Source organism: Oreochromis niloticus, linkage group LG4 (assembly GCF_001858045.2).
Source record: "Oreochromis niloticus isolate F11D_XX linkage group LG4, O_niloticus_UMD_NMBU, whole genome shotgun sequence".
Taxonomy (NCBI): Eukaryota; Metazoa; Chordata; class Actinopteri; order Cichliformes; family Cichlidae; genus Oreochromis; species Oreochromis niloticus.
Window position 1 is genome coordinate 11,981,415 of NC_031969.2, and position 21,449 is coordinate 12,002,863.

General features: G+C 40.1%; 2 protein-coding genes across 3 annotated transcripts; both read left to right on the top strand.

Moving 5' to 3' along the window:
• Positions 1-13: 13 nt before the first annotated feature.
• slc2a6 (solute carrier family 2 member 6) lies at positions 14-7,706 on the top strand. Of its 2 annotated transcripts, XR_003219924.1 has the most exons (9): positions 14-625; positions 2,138-2,409; positions 3,219-3,315; positions 4,173-4,272; positions 4,473-4,666; positions 4,785-4,960; positions 5,152-5,447; positions 6,572-7,369; positions 7,421-7,706. XR_003219924.1 is itself a non-coding variant. In XM_013277392.3 (8 exons), the coding sequence occupies exons 1-8, from the start codon at positions 572-574 to the stop codon at positions 6,880-6,882; spliced, it is 1,500 nt and encodes a 499-aa protein (XP_013132846.1). In that variant the 5' UTR covers positions 14-571; the 3' UTR covers positions 6,883-7,706. The 2 variants fall into 2 exon arrangements, 1 of the variants encoding a protein (XP_013132846.1); XM_013277392.3 differs by having other exon boundaries at positions 6,572-7,706.
• Positions 7,707-15,314: 7,608 nt separating this feature from the next.
• Positions 15,315-21,396, top strand: litafd (LITAF domain containing). Its single transcript, XM_025906849.1, has 5 exons — positions 15,315-15,428; positions 19,244-19,293; positions 19,397-19,492; positions 19,590-19,791; positions 20,040-21,396. The coding sequence occupies exons 2-5, from the start codon at positions 19,248-19,250 to the stop codon at positions 20,155-20,157; spliced, it is 462 nt and encodes a 153-aa protein (XP_025762634.1). The 5' UTR covers positions 15,315-15,428; positions 19,244-19,247; the 3' UTR covers positions 20,158-21,396.
• Positions 21,397-21,449: the final 53 nt, after the last annotated feature.

Below are 21,449 nucleotides of genomic sequence, written 5' to 3' on the forward strand. Positions count from 1 at the left end.
CTCAGGTGCAACACTCTGTAGTGCTCTCAATCTGTAGTGCTGAACATGGAGAGTCTTTGATGCCAATATGCTACTTTAAAAACACGCTCATGTTAAAGTGAAGTGTTCCATCAAAAGTTACATTGTTTTCCACATGTGAAAGTCTAGTGCAAACAGAGGTTTTACTTTCGCTTTCATTCTGACCTCCCACAAGTCAGTGTGCAACGTCAGTGCCTTTGTCATTATATTGTCTCACCCTGGAAAGCCCTACACGGCTCATTGTCCACCAGAAGATCGAGATAATACTTTGATCAGACTAGATGCTGTGCCGTACTCCTTTTTAAACAAACTGGGCTGTACTTTTATTCAGCCTGTTTGTCTCCTTTTTTCTTTTTTAGTTGTTCTTTCCGTCCTTTGTTGGAAGCTCTGCAGTGTGTTTTGGCTCACTGTGACAACTTTTTATCACACGGTGCTTTTGTGGATTTTTGTATCTTTTTTTTTTTTAAAACAACAACTTCAGTTTCTTTCGTGCAGAGGATCGTCAACGGTGAGAATCTTGAGTCTGGTTATAAAAACCTCCCATAAAGCAAACATGGATGAAGTGACTCCACTGCTGCAAAGAAGATCAACATCTTCGGAATCCAAGGTCTGAGCTCACTGGTCATTTAAAATCCCATAAGCTTAAAAGATTTAATGCAGAAATAAGATCATGGCTACATCGCTTTGTTTACAGTCTAACTCATTTCTAGTTGTGAACTGGTCAGATGTGTTTATAGTGTGGTTGTTGAGCTGTTTTAAACTCTGAGTTTATACAAATGATGTGAATGAAATAACCGTTCAGTGCAGCAGCTGAATGGAGATGTTTATCTGCAGCCTGATGGTTAACAGTCCAAATCTTTCTTTGTTTGATAGTAAAGTAAACTCAGATGATAAATGAAAACTTTGCCCTTTGTGAAAGAAATCCCACCTATTACTATACTGATTTAACCTTCATTGATAAACACAAACATCCCATCCTCTGACTTTGATTTGCTCATTGCTGAAATGTTGATTTCTCCATTCAAAGCAAACCGCTCATAGTTTAGCTTAGCCTGACTGCAGTGTTGCATTTTAGGATGACCTCAGCTGGAAATTGAAACAGAAGTCAAGAAGTTTGTGAACTCAAGACAACTTGCTTTTTGTCACTTTCTTAACTGATTACTCAAGAATGTATTTCTATTACGGGTGAATCCAGAGTTTCTTGTTCGCCTTTTTTTTTTCCACTTTTGGAAAACACCACAGAACTTTCCTTAACTAAGTAATCGCCTGATAATTTTAATGCATTTGTTCAACTGGTTTGATTACTTTTTGCTATTTTTGCACATTTAACTACAGAAAATACAAAAATCTGTGCGTGACTTTTCTTCTGTAAGTTAACTCCTTTCAACACTTCCCACTTGCCTTTTCTGTCATGGTCCCTGCTCCTTCAAAGACAGGCACGGCTAATGCAAACATGATTGCACACTTGAATAGAGCAGGTGCAGAAATGCAGGTGCAGAAAGATGGGTTTGGCTCAGTGTCCCATTTTTGTAAGGCAGGGGCCTGATTGATGATAACTGAATACCAAAGCTTTCATTTCCTGCTTTTCAACCATTTTTTTTTCATGTGGCCACTTTTTTCCTCCCAATAAATCCAGCTGAGTTGCATGTCTTACTGGTATGTGACTTTTAATTAACCAAATTGCTTCACATAGGTTTGTTTTCCTGTATCTAAACTCCTTCCATCTGTATTTTGTGAGATGCTCAATCTAAAATAGTTTCCACAATACTGCTTTTTATTTATTCTACTGTCAGTAGAATAACTGTCACCAGTCATGCAAGCAATAATCTGATCCTTCGTTTATCTGCGAAACTCAAAACATCAACCAAGCAAATATAGTTTTTAAATATTAGACATATTTTCATTATTCATTATTATTTATATTAATATTATATTATTTTATTATTATTAGAACCTTGTATCTACTCTCTGGACAGCATGCTGATTTTTAATTTATTTGAGATCACAAACCTCTTGGACACTTTCACACCTATCATTGAATCACAACATTCAGATCAGTTTCAACTCTATATGTGCAGTTGATCTCGTGTTTGAACGAGTCCACACCTCTTTGTCTTAGATTAGAAACTCTGGACTGTACCTGGCTGCATTTGCAGCGGTCCTGGGGAACTTCAACTCTGGTTACTCCCTCGTCTACCCGTCTCCCGTGCTGCCAAATTTCCAGAGTCCCGACGCCGACCCTCGGCTCAGGATGAACACCGAGCAGGCCGCCTGGTTCGGATCTATCTACTCCCTGGGTGCTGCAGCCGGGGGGCTAGGGGCCATACTGCTCAACGACATGATTGGACGAAAGCTGAGTATAATGATGTCGGCGTTGCCCTCAACTCTCGGGTTGGTCTCACTCACAGCATACACAACATGCAGCCCTCTTTAACACTTTTAACAGATAGATTTGCATAGAATAGAATAGAAAAAATAGAAATGCTCTTTTGCCATTGTACAAATACAACAAAATTGTGAGTGCTCCACACAAACTGTGCAGGAACAAAATATAAGTAGTATGACAGCAGGAATAAATAACAAGCAGGAGGATTTTTTTACAAAACAGGAGGGAGATTACAGCATATATTATAACAGGTAATATTGTGTAAGCATATTGTGTAAGCAGAGCATCTATTTCTAAATTCAGTACTTTGATGCAACTTTAAACATTTGAAAACCTAAAATACCACTGGCTGATAGCACATAATGCACTAAACTGGGAAACACAACATCATTACTCTTAGACCTCAATTTCTGGTGTGTTTAATAGCATGTACCACTGTGTGAAAAACTAAGTACACTGTTACTAAAAATGAATAAATCAAATGGACTTGATTGTTGATAAATATCAGATTGGATCACCTCTATGAAAGCAGAAGAAGAAGAACGCAATGCCACAACCATCCCAGGAGTGAATGTCTCAGCAGATTAACTCCACTGCTCAGAGAAACCGCAAAAACCCCAAGAGCTAAACCTCAGACAGGCTTCAGTCAGCATGTTAAATGAGAGAGGCTGAAAAATTATGCCTTATTTGGAGTCTTTTTCTTGTCTTGGCACCGTTGTTTAGCTCTGCAAAGCTGCATCTGCTGATGTGTTTCATAAATATTACACTGTAGATTATTTGTTTTGAATGAACAAACTGTGTATGTGTGTCTCAGGTACATGCTGATGGGAGGAGCTATAAACTTGTACATGCTGCAGGTGGGCCGTTTCCTAACTGGCGTTGCCGCGGGGATGACTGCAGCATCCATTCCTGTAGGTAACCATGGTTATATAAGCTTAAAAAAACTATTTATAATTTTTTGTATTGTCTGAGTCCCTGATACCTATATGGATACCTGACTTCAGCATCCTATAAAAATATTGACAAAACTGTTCAGTGTTCCCAGAAAAGCATTAAGAGATTGCAGTTAATTTATCCAGTTTTAAACAGATTGCATTAAAACTAAATAGATAGTCACTTCTTAATAAAATGAATAAGTCATGTGTGAGAAAGCATGAACATAGTTTGTCTAACATGTCCCTCATTAATGTGATAAGCTACACTATTGGTTACTTTTGTAACAAGTGCAGAACTGAAAAGACAAGTGAGCTTTAAGTAAATGTGCATAATCAGAGCAACCGGGTTTGTCAGGAAGGAAAAATCTAGTGTCCTCTAAAGCTGGAAATATTGTTAAGTTAAAAAAATGGAGGACTGAATGTCACCCAAAACCCACAGAGCATGGATGCATGAGCTAAAACAACTTTGAGAATCCACATGCTAAAGAAACTATACATAACTATTATAATGGTAAGGGCATCTTCTCTTCTCTTATATATTTAATTAAACACTTAAACTTTATGCACTTGATATAATCTGAATGTATATCAGTCAAGCAAATTTCACTGAATATTTTACATTTTACGTAACACAAATTACATGTAAACTTTACATGAATTCCAGAATTCCTTTTATGCTGAATAACTTATTTAGCAAGTGTGCTTGTACCGTCTTTGTGAGTCATCTCAGTGTAGCTGAGTTGCTTTTTGGGGACACTACTGGCATCTTTTGATTCATCTCTGAATTTTTACTAGTTGACTTTATGCAACTGTAATATTATGTGTGTTTGCAGGTTTACGTCTCAGAGATCTCCCACCATAAAGTGAGAGGAGCTCTTGGCTCCTGCCCTCAGATCACAGCTGTAGTTGGGGCCCTGGCGCTCTACGCTCTTGGTACGAACAACCAGTGCTGGTGCATAAATACCCAGTTATGCCAGCTTTATACATAGTTAGCTGTCTTTGCTAAAATTGGTTGTGCATCTTACTTTTCTTGCTTTAAAATGTATTCTCATATAAAACCATGTTGCGATGTTTTAAGTGGCGTATCTTACAAAAGAAACTGCCTCTCTTTTTTTTTTGTATACAATGGACAGGTCTGGTGGTGCCATGGAGGTGGCTGGCTGTGGCAGGAGAGGTGCCAGCTGTGTTGATGGTTGTGCTGCTGGCGTTCATGCCCTCCTCCCCCAGAAGGCTCCTCTCACTGGGCCGGCAGCAGCATGCTGAGCGGGTGCTCCGCTGGCTCAGGGGAAATCAGTATGATGTCCAGACTGAGCTCCTTGCCATACAGGTAAATAGGCAAGACGTTGATATACCGGGTTTCATTGGAGATGAATATGAGGCACCTCAGTATACATCCTACAGGGTTCATAGACGTTAACACATTTGTTGTAACTCCATTAATGCAGCACAGCATAGACACACAGCCCAAAATCACATGGTCTCAGCTGGGAACACCATCCTACTACAAGCCAATTCTGATCTCAGTGGGGATGCGTTTCCTGCAGCAGATGACAGGCATCACACCAATCCTGGTTTACCTGGAGCCCATCTTTAAAAAGAGCAACGTCCCCCTGCCGCCCAGGTTGGTGGTTTATTTCCCATGTGGATTTTATTGTTTTTAGCCTTTTGTGCTTTAAATAAAGTATTTTTAATGATAATAACACAAATGATACATCTATTTAATCATTTAAATTGACTTTGAAACTCAAGAATAATCACGAAACACATCGAGTTTGTCTTTAAACTCCATATCTGTGTTTCTGTATCTGCCAGGTATGATGCTGCCATCGTGGGTTTGGTGCGCCTCGGCTCTATTGCTGTGGCAGCTTTTCTGATGGACAAAGCAGGACGCAAGGCTCTGCTGTACACATCGAGCATGCTGATGTTTTTGTCCTCTCTGACTCTCACCATGGTTTCTCACACCACACCTTGCCCTCCTGGCCCTGCTCCTCCAAACCACACCGCTCTGGACTACACCTCCCATAATGACTATGGAAGCACTTTTATGAGCAATGCCCAAACTGCAGGGAGCATCTTGCCGATCATTTGCACCGTGGTGTTTATATTTGGTGAGTTGTGAAAGCAGCAGATATTTGATTATTTGTTTCTGTCAGTGACGTGGTAGTGAGGGGTGCCAAGGTGGAAGCTGTGAGTCTCCTGCTTTAGTAAACAGCTCAGCAGCTCTTGGATGGACAAGTATGACACTTGGTACACTTGTGATCTATGGCTTACTGACCACATGGTTCTTCTCAGTGGTTCTGATTATAACAGGCTGACGAGTAAGGGATAGATTGTCATAACATTAGTTAGAGAATGACTTGGACAAAATTTTAACTTACCAGAAGGCTAAAAACCTTGGTTTGCAAGCTGCATCCATAAAGTATTTTAGTGCGTCACACAACATAGACTCCTGCTAAGTGTTAAAAACTCGACCATGCAGAAAGTCATATTATCTGTAAGATTATACGCTGAAAGTACCTGAAAAATCAGTTCTGCCAATATGGTTGAAATTGGTTTAGGCTAGAATTTGCTATGGCGACGCCAATGACTGTATATCAAAGATGGACTTGAGCAGTTTGGGGTTTTTATGTCGTTGTTTTTCTAGTGTCAGCCTCAAGTGGTCATTTAAGGAACTGCAAGTTTTCACACTTAAGTGTCAGCTTTATTTTTCAGCAGCAGAGATTACTGCTTGGTAACAAACGCCATAAACAATTAAGTTAGCATTTAAACAAATACATATATACTTTGATTGTTTGTAGAGGAGAAACTTAGTAACCTGTCAGGCATGTGCTTTATGTAAATTACATCAGAGGTGTTAAATCATCAGCTCTGTTATATTTAGCTCTTGGAGCCTCATTAACAGCCTATGACATCTCAACATTATATCCTCATAAAAATATGTTGGACAAATATGTTGTCACACCTGCTCAGCTGAGAAAACCACCAATGATTTACATGTTGTAGCATTTGATGTTAGCATGCTGTACTGTGCTTCTTCCCTTCGGGGATTTTGTTTTCAGACATCATTAATCACACCGTAAAGAAATGTCCCAATCTGAACATCCTAAAATATGCCGTCACTGTGCTGTGACTGTGCCTGACAAAGGGCGTCTGCTGCTTTCATTGTCTCATGATGTCATCTTCTTTAATGTGGGCTGTTAGCTTTGTCATCACATTGTTGATTGTCTCCTAGGATACGCCCTGGGATGGGGCCCAATCACATGGCTGCTAATGTCAGAGGTGCTTCCACTGGCTGCCAGGGGTAAAGCTTCTGGTGTGTGTGTCACCGTCAGCTGGCTGACGGCCTTCGGGCTCACGCACGGCTTCACACACTTAGTGGACACGTACGGCCTGTATGCGCCCTACCTGCTTTTCACGGTGGTGTGCGTCGTCTCTCTGCTCTTCAACGCTGTGTGCATCCCAGAGACTCGCAAGCGCTCGCTGGAGGAAATAGAGAACTACTTCAGGACGGGACGCACGTTCACCATCAAGCAGTCCAGCTGAGGCCTGCATCAGTCTCATTCACATGATGTACTTATAGAGCAGGCATGGGGCTCTTAGAAAAATGATCTCAGAGCTTCAATCAAACTTAACCATCATTAAAGACTGATTTCAACTAGCTAAAAATAGTTATCACCAGCTCAAGTAGAAGGTTTCCATTTAGGACCTTCATTAAAGGTCAGAGCAAAGTGATTTACACATAACTGACAATTTTAACAGCTACATTTTATCATATGATTACTTTATCATCTAATCATCTTTTTTCATCTAATTGTGGTAATAATTTTTATACACTAGTCTAGAATAATTACAAATTACAAATAATATACCTCTGATTGTTAGTTTGTAGATTTATATATGTCAGACTTCCAGCACAGCTTGGAAGCGCTACTGTATGATACACAGAGACGAAACTACTGAAACAATGAGCAAACAAAGCTTTAAACTAAACCTCTCTGAGGAAGTGGCCGGAGGGAAAGCACAGCAGTAGGTCCACAGAAACATTTACCAGGAAGTGACCGGAGGGAAAGCACAGCAGTAGGTCCACAGAAACATTTACCAGGAAGTGACCGGAGGGAAAGCACAGCAGTAGGTCCACAGAAACATTTACCAGAAAGAACCACAATTTTCTACAAATGAACAAAAACCTGTTTTTTAATTACGGGACAGTCTGATGTGCTTTTTCTGTCATTTTACAAATGTATTTCTTACAATTTCAGCCCAAAGAGTACTGTTGACAGCAATATTTGTCTTATCACTGGAATAATTTAGACATACTGTTGAAGATGCCCTTCTGTTTTCTTATTAAAAATATCTGAGGGATTAAATGTGCAGTTATATTTCTTTACATTGGTATGAACAGCGAGTTTAAGAGGTCCAACCCACTTGAGGTCAAAGTTGGCCGGCGATGTAAAATGAATTTGATATTCCTGATGTAAACATTTTATTTATTTGAACACATTTTGGCTAAAAGGCCATGTAGGTAGCCTTTTAGCCCCCCAAAAAAGTTGATCGGCAGAATGTCTGGCAAAGAAGAAGAGCACACTGCCACCTGGTTTAGTGCAGCAGTGGCAGGTGTGGTGCAGAGACATAGGGAAACATAGGGCAGGAACTCCACCTTAAAAAATTATTTTGTTAGTGGAAGAATCATTCTTGAAATCACACACACAGTCTGTTGGCATTTATAGAGCTCCAGAAAAGGCTTAAAGTAATAATAATAAGTGGGAGCATGTGCATGAAAGCTCATTAATCAAAGCAGTGAAAAAGTGGACTGTCAGCTGAGGGCAGAAAACGATGCCAGCTGGCTCAATGTGACTCAGGAGGCCGGGTCACATGCCGCAGGGCGCTGTCAGTGTTCAAGGTTTGGGTCTGACTCACCGTCCGGTGTCACCACATCCTCCCAGTTGTTTAGTAACATCACAGAAACAAACACACACGATGCTTTACAAAAGTCTAAGGCACTCAGAGTTAAGCGTGAACCTCTTCTGTGGAAGCTGTCTCAGTGTCTCCTCATGAAATCTCACATTGACCTCACTGTGTTAGGACCCAAACTCTAAGAGTAGTACACCGTAGGTCACAGGGCTTCTTGTTCTTCTTGTCATGCTGCAGGGTGAAATGGGACCAACCGGATGCTTCCGTGAAGGTTGTCAAAGCATCTTAACTGCCTAACTTTAGCGGCCGTGACAAGCGATCAAAGAATGCTTGGGAGTGGAAGGGACACCTCGACACACGTGTGTGACACAGTGTGCGATTCTGTAGGGATGTTTAGAGCCGTTCAACACCCACATTTGCGAAGAAAGCTACGGGTGTGTTTAATAAATGAAGTATTGTTTTTTCCAATGCGAGTCCAATTAGGTGACACATACGGTTTAATCCTTATAAAATCAAAGAAAAGCTTTGTGGAAGCTGTTGTGTTGAATGGTACGAATCTATTGATCTCATTTTTTACGTATAGATTGTAATTAAATCACTTATAGACAGATTGATAAGAGATGGCACACAGAAGGTGGATGGAGGATGCCACTCTGATGACCCTGATTCAACACCAGAACCAACAGATGAGCTTGTTAGATGAGCATTCCTGGAAGAAATAGTTACAGTAATACTAAAGTCTTAACACACACACACAAACCACAAAAGGGTACAAGTTCCTCAAGGTGACTGGCCTGTTCGACGGCTTTTTCTTGCCTGCAGCTGAGGCGTTTCTATCACATTATTTAACGTAAAACAATTCTGTAATAGATTTCTTTATTATCCATATTTTGCATTATATGAACTGTTTTTTGGGAAAAATGAACACAAAATGAATTATTAATAAACATTTTTGTAGCCCTGCAAAAGTATCTCATGCTTTCTTGTTGCACCAGTGTGTACTGTAGGTCTGAAACATCAGCTCTTAACTCTAAGAAATAAAAACATGATCCCACTGAACATCTTCTTTATTATAAGCAAAGGTCTTCATCACATCGAACATACCCTCGAGCAAACCTGATCCACAGATAAAATGCAGCCACAGCATTTATCCACATGATAAATGCTGTGGCTGATCCGTGGATACTGAGGTTGAACTTTTTCTAATATTTTGTCACCTCAGGCACTGTGAACCACCAGTAATAATGGAGGAATTTCAATTCCCTGTCTGGTTGGCGTGTGGTTATTGGAGGTTGATGGCCAAGCCTCGGTTACACAGGTCTAGAGACCAGTCAGCGATTTTCCTGGCAACCACCAGTCGCTAGGGAAAAACGTGTATTCCCCAATCGATTGGAAAAGGCTTCCTTGGGATTGCTTTGGTTGCTAGCAGATTGCCACAGTTGTATTTGGTTGTAGTGACTTTACTGCAAATACCAGCTATAAAACATGCAACGCAAACTGGAAACAGGGATCATTTACCTTCAAAGTAAAAGCTGCACCTTTTCAAACTGTTAGGATGCCTGGGTCGTTGACCCAAGGTTTTGAGTTTATTATATTATTTATCATTTCTAGTCTTTGGTTTCTTTGTTAGATTTCTTTCTTATGGTTTATGTCTCTGTGTAATCCTTAGTTGCTGTCTCCTCTGTCTGCTGTATCCCCGTGTCCAGTCGGTGTCTGTGTCTGCCCTGGTCCCACGTCTCTGTTCCCTCTGTTGTAGTGCCTGCCTGTGAGTCTGTCTGTAAGTTCAGTCTGTGTTATGTTTCCTGTTTTATTTTGAAGGTCCATGTCTTATGTTAATGTATCTGGTTTTGCTTCCCCTGTCTCGTTAGGCCTGATTTGCCCCAGCTGTGTTTCCCTCCTGTAACTGATTGCTCCCTCTGTGTATTTAACCCCTGTGTTTCAGTTTGTCGGTGTTTTGATCTACCCTCATCTTGCTGTGTGGTCTGTCTGTTCGCTAGTTCAGGTTATTGTTGTTTTCAGTTTATTATTTGTATTTCCAGTTTTGCTAGTTCTCTGTTTGCCAATTTATTTGATCCCCTGCTGAATTTTTAAGTTTGCTGACTTACAAAGAAATCAACAGTCTCTACATTTTCTGGTAGTTTAATATTTCTGGGGAGAGAAAGAATATCAACCAAAAATGAAAAAAAAAAACACTCATTATATAAAAGTTATAAATTTATTTGCATGTCACTGAGTGAAATTAATACTTGATCCTCAAATACCCTTTTTGGTTAGGTGTGGTAAGATGTTTCTTATAGTTGATCAAGTTTGCACACATCCCATGAGGGATTTTTGCTCACTCCTCTTTACAGAAACTAATTCTTTTTCTTGGCTGCCACTTGACAATTTGAAGTTTCATCACTGGTAACATACTGGGCTATAATGGGCTGTTTCAGATTGAGGTCTGAGGACCAAAACCTTAATGTGCTTTTTCTTTAGCTACTTTACTTGTTGCCTTGGCAGTATATGTTAGGTTTTGTCATGGACCCATCCAGATCCATCTTCAGTGTTGAGGTAAGGAGTTTACTTGGGGTAATACTCAGCATTTCCTCCAAACATGGTCAAGTTGCTGTCAGAGTTTGATTTGCTTTCATCTCACCACAGTACTTTCTCCCAACCTTCTCTCAGTCATATATATGTTTATTGGCAAACATAAGTCAGGCCTGTACATGTGCTATTTTGAGCATTGGATCTTTGGCATTGGATCACTGTTACCAGTGGTGCTCCTTCTGTGTAGTTTTGGAAGGTTTGGGATCATCCACCACCTTTCTCATGATCATCCTTACCTCATGAAAAAGATCTTGGATTGAGTTTGATTGAGAGTGCAATTGATGGTCATTTTAGATTCATTCCATTTCCGAATAATCGCACCAATCTTCTTGCTGATGGTCTTGTATTCTAGACTTGAGCAGGTATAGTTTTATCCCTGATGTCCTTTGACAGCTTTTTGGCCTTGCCGGTGGTGGTGGAGAGGTGGAATGAAAGAAACCGATTCTGTGGATTGATGTACTTTATGATTGATTGATTCCTCCTGGGTGAGGTGTTTCAGGCATGTGCCACTGGGAGGAAGCCCCAGGGCAGACCCAACATACGCTGGAGAGATTATATCTCTCGGCTGGTCTGGAAACTCCTTGGTGATGGATGAATGGATGGATGGAATCTTTGTGCCTCATGGGCAGACAACCCATCTGTGGGAGGCAAAATTCTGTCTGGGTTATAAGGGATCAAATACTTATTTCACTCAATCATATGAAAATCAGTTTATCAGTTTAACTTTTGTGTAATGTTTTTTTTTTCTTAATTTTTGGCTAAAATTCTGTCTCCCTCCATTAAAATTGAACAACAATAAAAACAAGAGACTGTAATTATTTTTCTATAAGTGAGCAAACTTACAAGTTCAGCAGGAGTTCAAATAATTATTTCCTACTCTGTGATTCATATCCTGTTCTGAATTTCCCATTAGTTAGATCCCTGATTATTAGGCCTATAGGTCTACTTAAGACTGAAAGCTAAAGGCTAAAGCCTTGATAGCCTTGTTTTCTTTATCAGCACATCTAAGCTTTCTGATACTAACAGATTTACATCTCAAACCCACTTTAGATTGTTTTCACTTTAGATGACCAATTTTGTGAGTAATACTACAATACTAGGTCATACTAATTTTAATCAGCTCTAACTGACAGAGTTTACTTCCCTTTGTTCACTGTAGTCTTCAGTTAGAAAAACTGGATTTGCAAAATGGGCTGTTACCATTATCATCATTATCATCTTTAACATTGTGTTAAAGATGATAAAGTATCAAATTGCATGAACACCTGCCCGGGCATTTCCTGCAGTCAGTTTATATAAAACAGGGCAATAAACACAAATTATGTTGGAAACCCATTCTTTACAAGGAATGTCACACTCTCTGGGGATTGGTCTGTTCTCTGGAATGTCGCTCATCTGGCCCATCGAAACACTCATACACGTACAATTACTTCACCCACTTGTCATAATTTAGACACACCTGTACACCTGTACAACTGACGTTCCAAACGACTGGGATAAACAAACCCAAATAAATATATGTAATAGTTTTAATGAAAATTCTGATATTGCATTGCAACCCAGGATTTTCTTTATTCTGCAGATTATCCTCATCTTCCTCTCAATCCCAGGTGTTATCAGTGTTCCCCTTATAATTCATCTTCCCAAGCTTCAGAACTGAAATATTTCAACATGTTCTACCTTGACCTAATTGTAACATTTGGAATATGTGCTTCATTAGTCTACAGTGATGAAAGGTCAGCGGGGTCGACCCTGTTGAAATGGGCTCTGAGTTGGGAAAGAATCTGTAAATTTCACCCCACAGACATGTAAGGTGCATTCAGGCATGTCACTGAATCCCCAGGTGTACTCTGCAATCCAGTGACAAACACAGAAATGTGGTTAAACTGGACTGCTCTAAGGTGCTTTGTAAAAAAAAATCAAATCTTTAAGAACATCTTGTGAGCTGAAATTCAATGATGTCAACATAAGAAAAAGAAAAAGAGGCAGTTCTCAGGTTTTATCCCACATTACACAAAAAGCTCGCAGGGGGAGAAAAAAAATACTACATTTGCTGTGAGTCACTGAAGTGAGGGAAATTTTTTATTTATTTTTATTGGGAAACCTCTCAACACCCCATCATTCATCCCCTTATGTTGCCTGCTAAAAACAACAAGCAGCTGAGCTGGAGGGTTGGAGTTTTTCTTTAATCTTTTCAGGTTTATATATTTAAGAACAACAAAATTCCATTTTTATCTAAAGAGTAACAGTTGTAACACTACACATGTGTGAAGAGTTGGAAGATAATATCAAAGTAGATAATATTTACATACAGTATAGCACAAGAATAAATGCCATGTGAAAGCTTTTCAGGGTGAATGCTGGGAATGATTCTGGCAATACTTCACATCGATTGTGTACCATTTAAAAAGAAAAAAACATAAAGTTCATAGCTGGAGTGCATTCCTCTGCAGAGCTGGAATGAAGTGGTTCCAGAAAGTTCCAGAAATTGTTTGATGGTTGGGGTGGAGAAAAACGTTACTGGATCATCCATCCAGCAATGAGAGTAAAGTATAATCTTTCATTAGAGGTAGTTGTAGCCTTGTATTTAATGTATTTATTTGAGACTGATGTATGTTTTTAACTTTTAATTTAAAGAATTTTTTGTAGTTTGGAATTCCTGAATATACTCAACTTAGTAAGCCTACAAATCTGAAATTTAATACACTCGATCTTAGATCATTTAAATTTATATGACATTTATCCGTGGATAGCTATCTTAGGCTTCACATTTGCTGTCTTTGTATACAGTATTTCAAGTTTTACTCTCTTCAGTATCAAGCATACCAGCTCCACAAGGCCTTACTGGGATAAAGTCTTCCTTAACACCAATTGTATCATATTTGTGAAGTTATATGCAGATCATGTGTGTAAATTTGTCCGGAAACTCAGGCTTTACAGGGTTAATATGTTGCTGCAAACGACCACAATCACACTGACATCACTACATAACTTTCACCATTGAGCTCCAAGGCCTCCAGCCCAAGTGCATGGATAAAAGGAGGGTCTGAGGTGACTTTACTTCTACCACTCGATACCATAAAACATATTTGCAACAGTAACTAGACTGCATCCTCTTTGTTCCAATGTCTCCCAGTCTCAAACTTCAGTTATGCACTGTATGAGCTACGGTGACGTCACTATTAGTTTATCCCACAGCCTTTCAGCCAGGCTGAGGTCTGGGTTGACCGGGTAGTTGCAACTTCTTGACACTTTTTTGTTTTTCAGCTGTTCTGTTGTAGATTTGCTGCTGTGCTTGGGATCACTGTCCCGTGGCATGATCCAGTTTCAGCTAACCTGTAGCTGTCGGACAGAAGGTCCCATATTTGACTCTAGAGTAAGTTGGCATACAGTTTGGCATCATGGTCGACTCAATGAGCAGAAGGTGCCCAGGTCCTGTATCTGCAAAGCAAGCTGAAATCTTTAACCTCTACCACTGTGCCTCACAGCTTGTCATGTTCTTTTTAAAAAGCAGAGGCTTTCTTCTGGGAACTCTTCCAAACAAGTCATACTTGTTCAGTCTTTTCAGTCTTTCTAAATGTACTTTCATGAACTTCAGCATTTTTAACATGTCTGATATGTGGCCCTTGGGTTTTTTCTCTGAGGAATACTTGCTGGGTTGCTTCCTCCTGTGAAGATTGCGATTTCATATTACCATATACCTGAATCCTTCAGACCAACAAGCTCCCAAATCTTTGGTGTTTAATTTTTTTCATTTCCCATGAGCCCCACTGACTGGTCCTCTCAAAAGAATCCTAGAAATGTTCCTTACCGCAGCCTTAGGCCAGGCTAGATTGTTTTTTATGGTCACAGCCCACCTGGATGGAGAGTGAGTACCAAGGGAAGGTCACCGGTGTGAACCTATGTGAGTCTGTATGTTATAATCTCCTTGGACAAGAGCCCGAAATTGCCTTCTATACACCCATCAGTGTGTGAATATGAATGATAAAAAGCACATGAGATAAAAAGCTGAATTAAAATGTTAGTCCAGCATAAAAACCCTGCCTCTTGCCCTATGAGAGCGTAGAGGCTCCACCGTTGTCAGATATTAACGATTCGGTGATATTGGTGAAATAAAGTCTGTAAACTCTCTCAGGGTTTCTTTTGATACTCATTTTTAGTATTCTCTAAATTCTTGTAATATGTGTCACTTAGAGTTTGTTGATGGCCATCGGATCAAATTCCAGGACAAAAACAATTTTTCAGCTCAGTCTGCCTTGCAGGGAAACAGGTTATTCTGACTAAAGTGACACGCACACACACACACACACACACACACACACACTCCCTCAATGATCTTACAGAAACAAAGAACATTTCAAAGATGACGACCTGTTCAGCCTTTGAAAGCTACAATCAAAACCATGGAGTGACTCACTGTCATAGCATGTTCATGGCTGAAATGGTGGAGGTGGAGCTTTTTGTGTGTTGGGCGAGGTTCACCTACAGGTAGAGGGACAGGTGGAGATCTTAACCAGAATCTGTCTGGACACTGCATCAGCAACAACTCAAGCTCATCTCTGCATTTTGACTGCAACACCACCGGCAAGGTAAGTCTGCCAGACGCTTGTGTGTTATAGGAAGAGAACAATGAACTGTCGGAGTGGAGAATCAGGTTTGGATATTTTAATGGGAAGGATTCAAAGGACTGAAAACTGAAGACGTAAAAGGACACGACAACAGGTGAATTTAAAGTGAGTTATCTCGCACAAAAGAGACCAACTGGAAATCAAATATCGCATGATTTAAATTAAAACATTGGATAAATCACACAAGGGAGCAGAATACACAGAATACACTGCTCATGTTTGTGCTAATCTGCTAATGTTTTCTTGACTTTTATGCAGTTACGTTAAAGAGCTGTGCAGCAAAATGCAGCTATAAAGGTGTGTTACGCTGCACCTTTACAAAAAGGCTTCACTCTAAACACTTTAATTCAGGATTTAGAGTGACTTACTTTCTGGACCTGCAGGGATATTGAATTAGCCTATAACTTTGCATATTTGACAAAGACGAGGTCTGGTGTAGGATTCAAATCATCTTCATGAGGAATATTGCAGGTGTTACGTTTTAGATTTCTTGATGTAATTCAGCTGGGTCTTAGCTGGGTCTTGAAAAATCATAAGTAACTGATCCAGAGTGAGAGTGAGGACGGTCTTTGCAGCAGTTGCGATGACTGACATGTAAACAATGTGAAATATTGCATTTTGAATACAGTGAAAGGACATGCATGTGGACATAGTGAAAAAGTTCCTTCATGTTGTTGTCAAATAAATATAAACATTTGTTCTATATCCAAGTATTTTACTTTCAAAGAACATGAGCAGCAGAGTTAGGGTGAGTCTTTGTTTTGGGGGATTTTTCTGTGATTGTTTTGGCTGATTATCAAAAGTCAGACTGAAAATCATGGTGACAGAAGGTGATGATTGGTTAATCTGGGGATTTCCAGATTTAAACTGCCCACTGATTCATCAGCTGAATACTAAAATGCATCATGGAAGAAAATGGAAAAAGTTCCCTCCCTCTCTCACACGGAGACACAGGTTTGACCGGCACCGGAGTCTCGGTGAAGCCACACCTGCAGCAGGGTGTTAACTCATCTGTAACGAAAGGTTTTGTTCCGCATCTTATTCAGTTTCACTGAACTCATCATAGGCCCAAGCACTGCACTGCATATTTACCTAAAACTCCACCTGGTTCATTTCCACGACTTTGATTTCTTGCTGTCTGAAATAATAATGAAGCTCAAGAATCAGTATGCTGTCCAAGCTGAGGTCATTCATTGTTTTGCTTGGTAGCCTCTGAATTTCATGGACTAAGGTTTTTAAAAATCTCTGCTCTGTGGCAGGTGCATCTAAAAAGAAAAAAAAGAAAAAGCCACACCCACTTACTTTTTTGATCACCAGCCAGATGGTGTCACATTTAGGCCTTTTAGATCATATCTTTCTCAGTCATTCTGATCTTTATTTTACACAAATGTAACTTAACATAATGCATATTTCTCACTTGATTTGGAACAATTTGAATCACATTGTTCTTGTTTTCAAACTATGGATGAATTAGGCCTTTTTTATCAATGCACCATCAGCCACCAACCCAAAGCCTGCAGGCAGAATGTGGCATGTATCCAAGCATTATTTGGAAAGAGAAAACATCCCATGCTAAATGCTCCTCATGTGAAGGGAAAAAAAACTCTTTACAGATCACCCAACTTTATCCAGTTAATGTCTCACAGGCTATTCCAAGCACAGAGATCCAGCAAGAGAAAATGCAGCTCATTAGATAAAGTTAGTGCTCCTCGTTAACAGTCATCAAACATATTGTATTTCTGCAACAACAACAAAAAAAACGGGTAACAAAACTCCTGCTCTCTCGCGACCATTTTCAGAGGGTGTTGTAAAAGTTTTGGCTGGCACACCCACAGAGGGAAGCATGCAGCTCAGTCGCATTCCTGCACCATCATATGGGCGTATACAGGTTCTCAATGTCTGTGTGTGACACAACGATAAAGCAGTCGATCAGCTTCTGTGAATCCGGTGACAGGTTCTGAATCGGACTCACCCAGACTGCTGTAGCAGGTGGAGACATTAAGCAAGACCCAGTGATGTAAATCATTACATTTAAGGGTGACGTCTCTGTTTAAGGTTAGGGTAGTGTCCTGCAAATGTTGTGAGGGAAACAAGACTGTTTGAATGCTTAGTCATGGTAGCGCCCAGTTATTGTGCATGTCTGTGTGGAAAGAGAGAAACGAGAAAAGCGAGACAAAAGGAAAAGAGCTCAACGCAGAGAGGAATGGACGAGGATATTTTAAGCACCGCGAGCCTCCATCAAACCAGTCACATGACTTCTGTCTGTCAAAGGGCCTTTCTCACACTGCTGGAGCTTCAGAAGCACAGTGAGGATGTAACAGAGTGAATAAATGAATGTGTTCGGTTTAGGATTGACTCTGTACAGTGGATTAGATTTTACAGACAAACATCCATATCTACAAAGTACATCTGACAGCTGTATATGGACACATTTAAAATACAGCATGCTCTTCCAGGGGGAAAGGTGTCCAGATAACACAGGAAACAAACAGACATTTTTTTATACTGTCAGCCATGCAGCTTCTCATTTTTGGCCTTCTGTCATAAGAATATAGATTACGTTTAAATGACGTAACATCCAATGATTTTTCACATCCCATCTCTGAGCTTTAGATTGATATAGTAGTAACTGTGGAACGACTGATAGGACAGTGACGCTTTAGGGCAGATATTCAGCTCTGATTTTGACTTTTACTCAATCTATGTTCACATTCTCTTAGTTTATCTTATCATTTATCTCCACTTCCTCTGGCTTGTCTTATCGTCGCAGCCGACACTCGTCCCCGGAGATACCAAAAGCACTTTTTGGATACCAGCAGTGTATATTGGAGATGATTATGTAGCATGTGCTCTACATGCTCATGACATATATAAATAATCACAGAAAGGTTATGTCACACCTGGCACCCAGCATCCACGTATCCCATGCGATCTAATACTTTAAATATCAGCACCAGCATTGGATTTCATGACTTTTAGGCATGAGCCTTTGAATGAAGGTGTGGCACCTGCTTCACATGTAGCCAAAAGGTTGAGAGGCTCTGGGAGCATTTTGTTGTAACATTAGAAAGACTTTACTCAAAGTTCGTCAGTCTCAACATCTGTTTTTGAAAGTGTTAAAGTCTGATTTTCAGTGTCATCTCAGTGTATACAGTCTAATTCTCCAAGCAGCAGATTCCACTGTTATATTATTTACTACTGCTACTACATATATACGTTTATCACATATGATACATATACTTTTATCAAGTAGATATAGAAAGTTGTGCACGTGAAATGTCTTACGAGTAACACTTCAGCCATACAAACAAATGAATTATGAATTAATTAAACAAATATCTTTGGGTTTATGTTGCTTGTAAGTCAGTAATATGATTTCTCTAGTAGCCTGATATTATACATGAAATGGGGAAACAAAGCACTAATCCGATTCCAAGGATTTTCTTTTAGAAAGAGGTCAGAAAGTTTCTGTGAGCGGCCACACCTGAAACAGTCCAACTGACACTCAGACGCACCTAGGCGTTTCCCACATGAAAGGTCCCTACAATGAAGGGCTAAATATGTGTCAGACAGGAATGAGAGACATTTTCATGGTGACCGAACCGGCAGATGTTTCAGTTCAATCGCCAAGTCTTTGGTACCCTCTGGTGGCACAAATCAACATTGCCTTTGTCTCGAGTGTTTGAGAGCAAATGGGAAAGCAGTATCACAGCAGAGATCTCAGGTATTTGGCCCTGACCGCACCCTTCATTACAGTCCTTTTTGTTTCTTTGCAGCAAAATGAGTGCAGACGGAAAAAAGGAACCCCCTCCCTACATCATACCAGGTAAGCCCACAGCTCACACATGCTCAGTCAATATTCATGATCATCATCGTCGTCTCCTCACCAGCTTGATTCTTTCCCTTTTCCTCTTCATATGGTCCAGTAGAAAGTCAAGGTGATGGCGTGAGAGTTTACCACCCCCACACTCCTTTCACCCCACCCCCCATGCAGACACAGGAGTCGTCTGCCTCTGTCACGCCAGGTATTCTTCTCACACCTGATTCTCACACTTTTTAGAAGATTTAAGGTAAAAATATTGTTGTTAAAAATTTTTTTGCGTGTTTCCTGTCCTCTCTCAGTGTACACCGGCGGAGGGGGAGGCGTGGGTTCAGGTTTTGACTCTGGAGAAGGCAAAAAAAAATATGTAAGCTACGACGTGGGACTGGGGACTGAACCCGGCATGACGACCTGCTCTTCCTGCCAGCAACAGGTTATGACCAATGTCACCTACAAGGCGGGGACGTACGCCTGGCTCATGTGTTTACTCTTCATTTGCTGTGGGTGAGTGGTTTTTAATCAGTCAGCTTCTTTTTAGTGCCCCAAGCCTTTTAAACACAGATCTTCTTCGTTCACCTCTGTTACTTGATTTTTATCGGTTTTATCTTTTGTAAATACACTGCATACAGCACACTTCAAAGGATGAAGTGGAAACTTTCTTTCTTTTCATGTCTGTATATGAATGTAAAAATGTAATAAAGGATGATCTGATCTGGTGTATGATAGCGCGACCTTCTGTGTGTGTGTTGCAGGTTAGTCCTGTGCTGCTGCCTGATTCCGTTCTTCATGAAGAGATTCAAGGATGCTTACCACACCTGCCCACGCTGCAACAGAGTGCTGCACGTTGAGAAGAGGCAATGCTGTAAATGATGATCGCCAGGGCTGATATGGCCCCGTAGAAATAAGAAATAGCCTCCTGTTACCTTTGTCTGTGTCCTATGTTCACCCGGTAAAAAACTGGCATTTTCTCAAACTGACAGAGAAAGGTGATAGGGGTAAATGCAGCTTGTTTCTATGGATGACAAAGCCAAACATCAATGATTTCTATCAGATTATTAGGAAACAGACTGGGAGTGATTGTGTTGTCCGAGCTTCTGGTTTTTTTTGTTGTTTTTTTGCTCTGGCAAGTTACAGCACACCCCATGCACTTTGAAACAGTTATCATTATACTCAGAAAATTTTGGATGCATAATGTTAAAATGAAGGTTTGTACATAGAATTTATTGCATGTTATATGCATAACGGGATTGCACGATTTCTGAATAAATCACAGCGGCAGTAAATTACACATTGAACGATAAAAGGGTGCAGAAATAAGTATATTTGCTCATCTCCAGTTTCATGAGTCATTGCTCAGTAAACTGATACACAAAGCATACCGGATTAATGTCATATTTGCATATATGTCACTCAGGCAAGGCAAAAACAAGCTTACATGCTGTACAGTGGCGCGCTGTAAATATAGTTAAGCCTTTTGTTCAGACTATTTGAATGTATTCATTCATTATATTGCAAACTACAATGCAAAAGTAACCCCCCCCCCCCCCCCCCCCGGATGATGAGCATGCTCTATTGTTCTATTATTTACTACTATTAGCTCTATGATAACATTATTTCTCTAATAAAAACAGACTTTACAGACGTTACAGAACTCTGCTGTGTTTGTGTTGGTATTTCTTCTTCTAGAAAAGGTCACATCTACATTGGTGGAGTACTCAAAAAAATGCATTTACTCATTACCCATCTTGAACATAATGCAGTATGTTACTGCCCAGAGAAAGTGATTTGTTACTCTGCTTGTTTTATTACTTTTGCATTACTTCGTAACATGCCCTGAAGTGCACTGTCACACAGTTACCATTTAACAATAAAAACATTAGTCCCACACACTTACATCAATCCCTTTCCTAATTAGGACAGACATACAATCTTTTCTTTTTAGTCTTGACACAGAGCAGATGAAAACCAGACCAAAGACTCTTCAAAGCAATCGACACAGTCATTCTACGGTTTTGTTACCTGTTAAAACTGGATGTGGTTGCTGGGGTTGAGCTGAACTGTAGCCACCAAGAAGCCACAGATAAAATAAAGTAATAGATTGTTTTGCAATTTATGGCTGTGTTATTTTACCTACTCTTGTGTTTTACGTTATGATCAATCCG

What these genes read in the sequence shown, in the direction of transcription:
- slc2a6 (XM_013277392.3), top strand. Translation starts at nt 572, where the DNA reads ATGGATGAAGTGACTCCACTGCTGCAAAGAAGATCAACATCTTCGGAA. An exon ending in CCTGGCGCTCTACGCTCTTG is followed by an intron (nt 4,273 to 4,472) that starts GTACGAACAACC and finishes TACAATGGACAG; the next exon opens with GTCTGGTGGTGCCATGGAGG. An exon ending in AACGTCCCCCTGCCGCCCAG is followed by an intron (nt 4,961 to 5,151) that starts GTTGGTGGTTTA and finishes TGTATCTGCCAG; the next exon opens with GTATGATGCTGCCATCGTGG.
- litafd (XM_025906849.1), top strand. Translation starts at nt 19,248, where the DNA reads ATGAGTGCAGACGGAAAAAAGGAACCCCCTCCCTACATCATACCAG. An exon ending in CCCTCCCTACATCATACCAG is followed by an intron (nt 19,294 to 19,396) that starts GTAAGCCCACAG and finishes ATGGTCCAGTAG; the next exon opens with AAAGTCAAGGTGATGGCGTG. An exon ending in GTCTGCCTCTGTCACGCCAG is followed by an intron (nt 19,493 to 19,589) that starts GTATTCTTCTCA and finishes GTCCTCTCTCAG; the next exon opens with TGTACACCGGCGGAGGGGGA.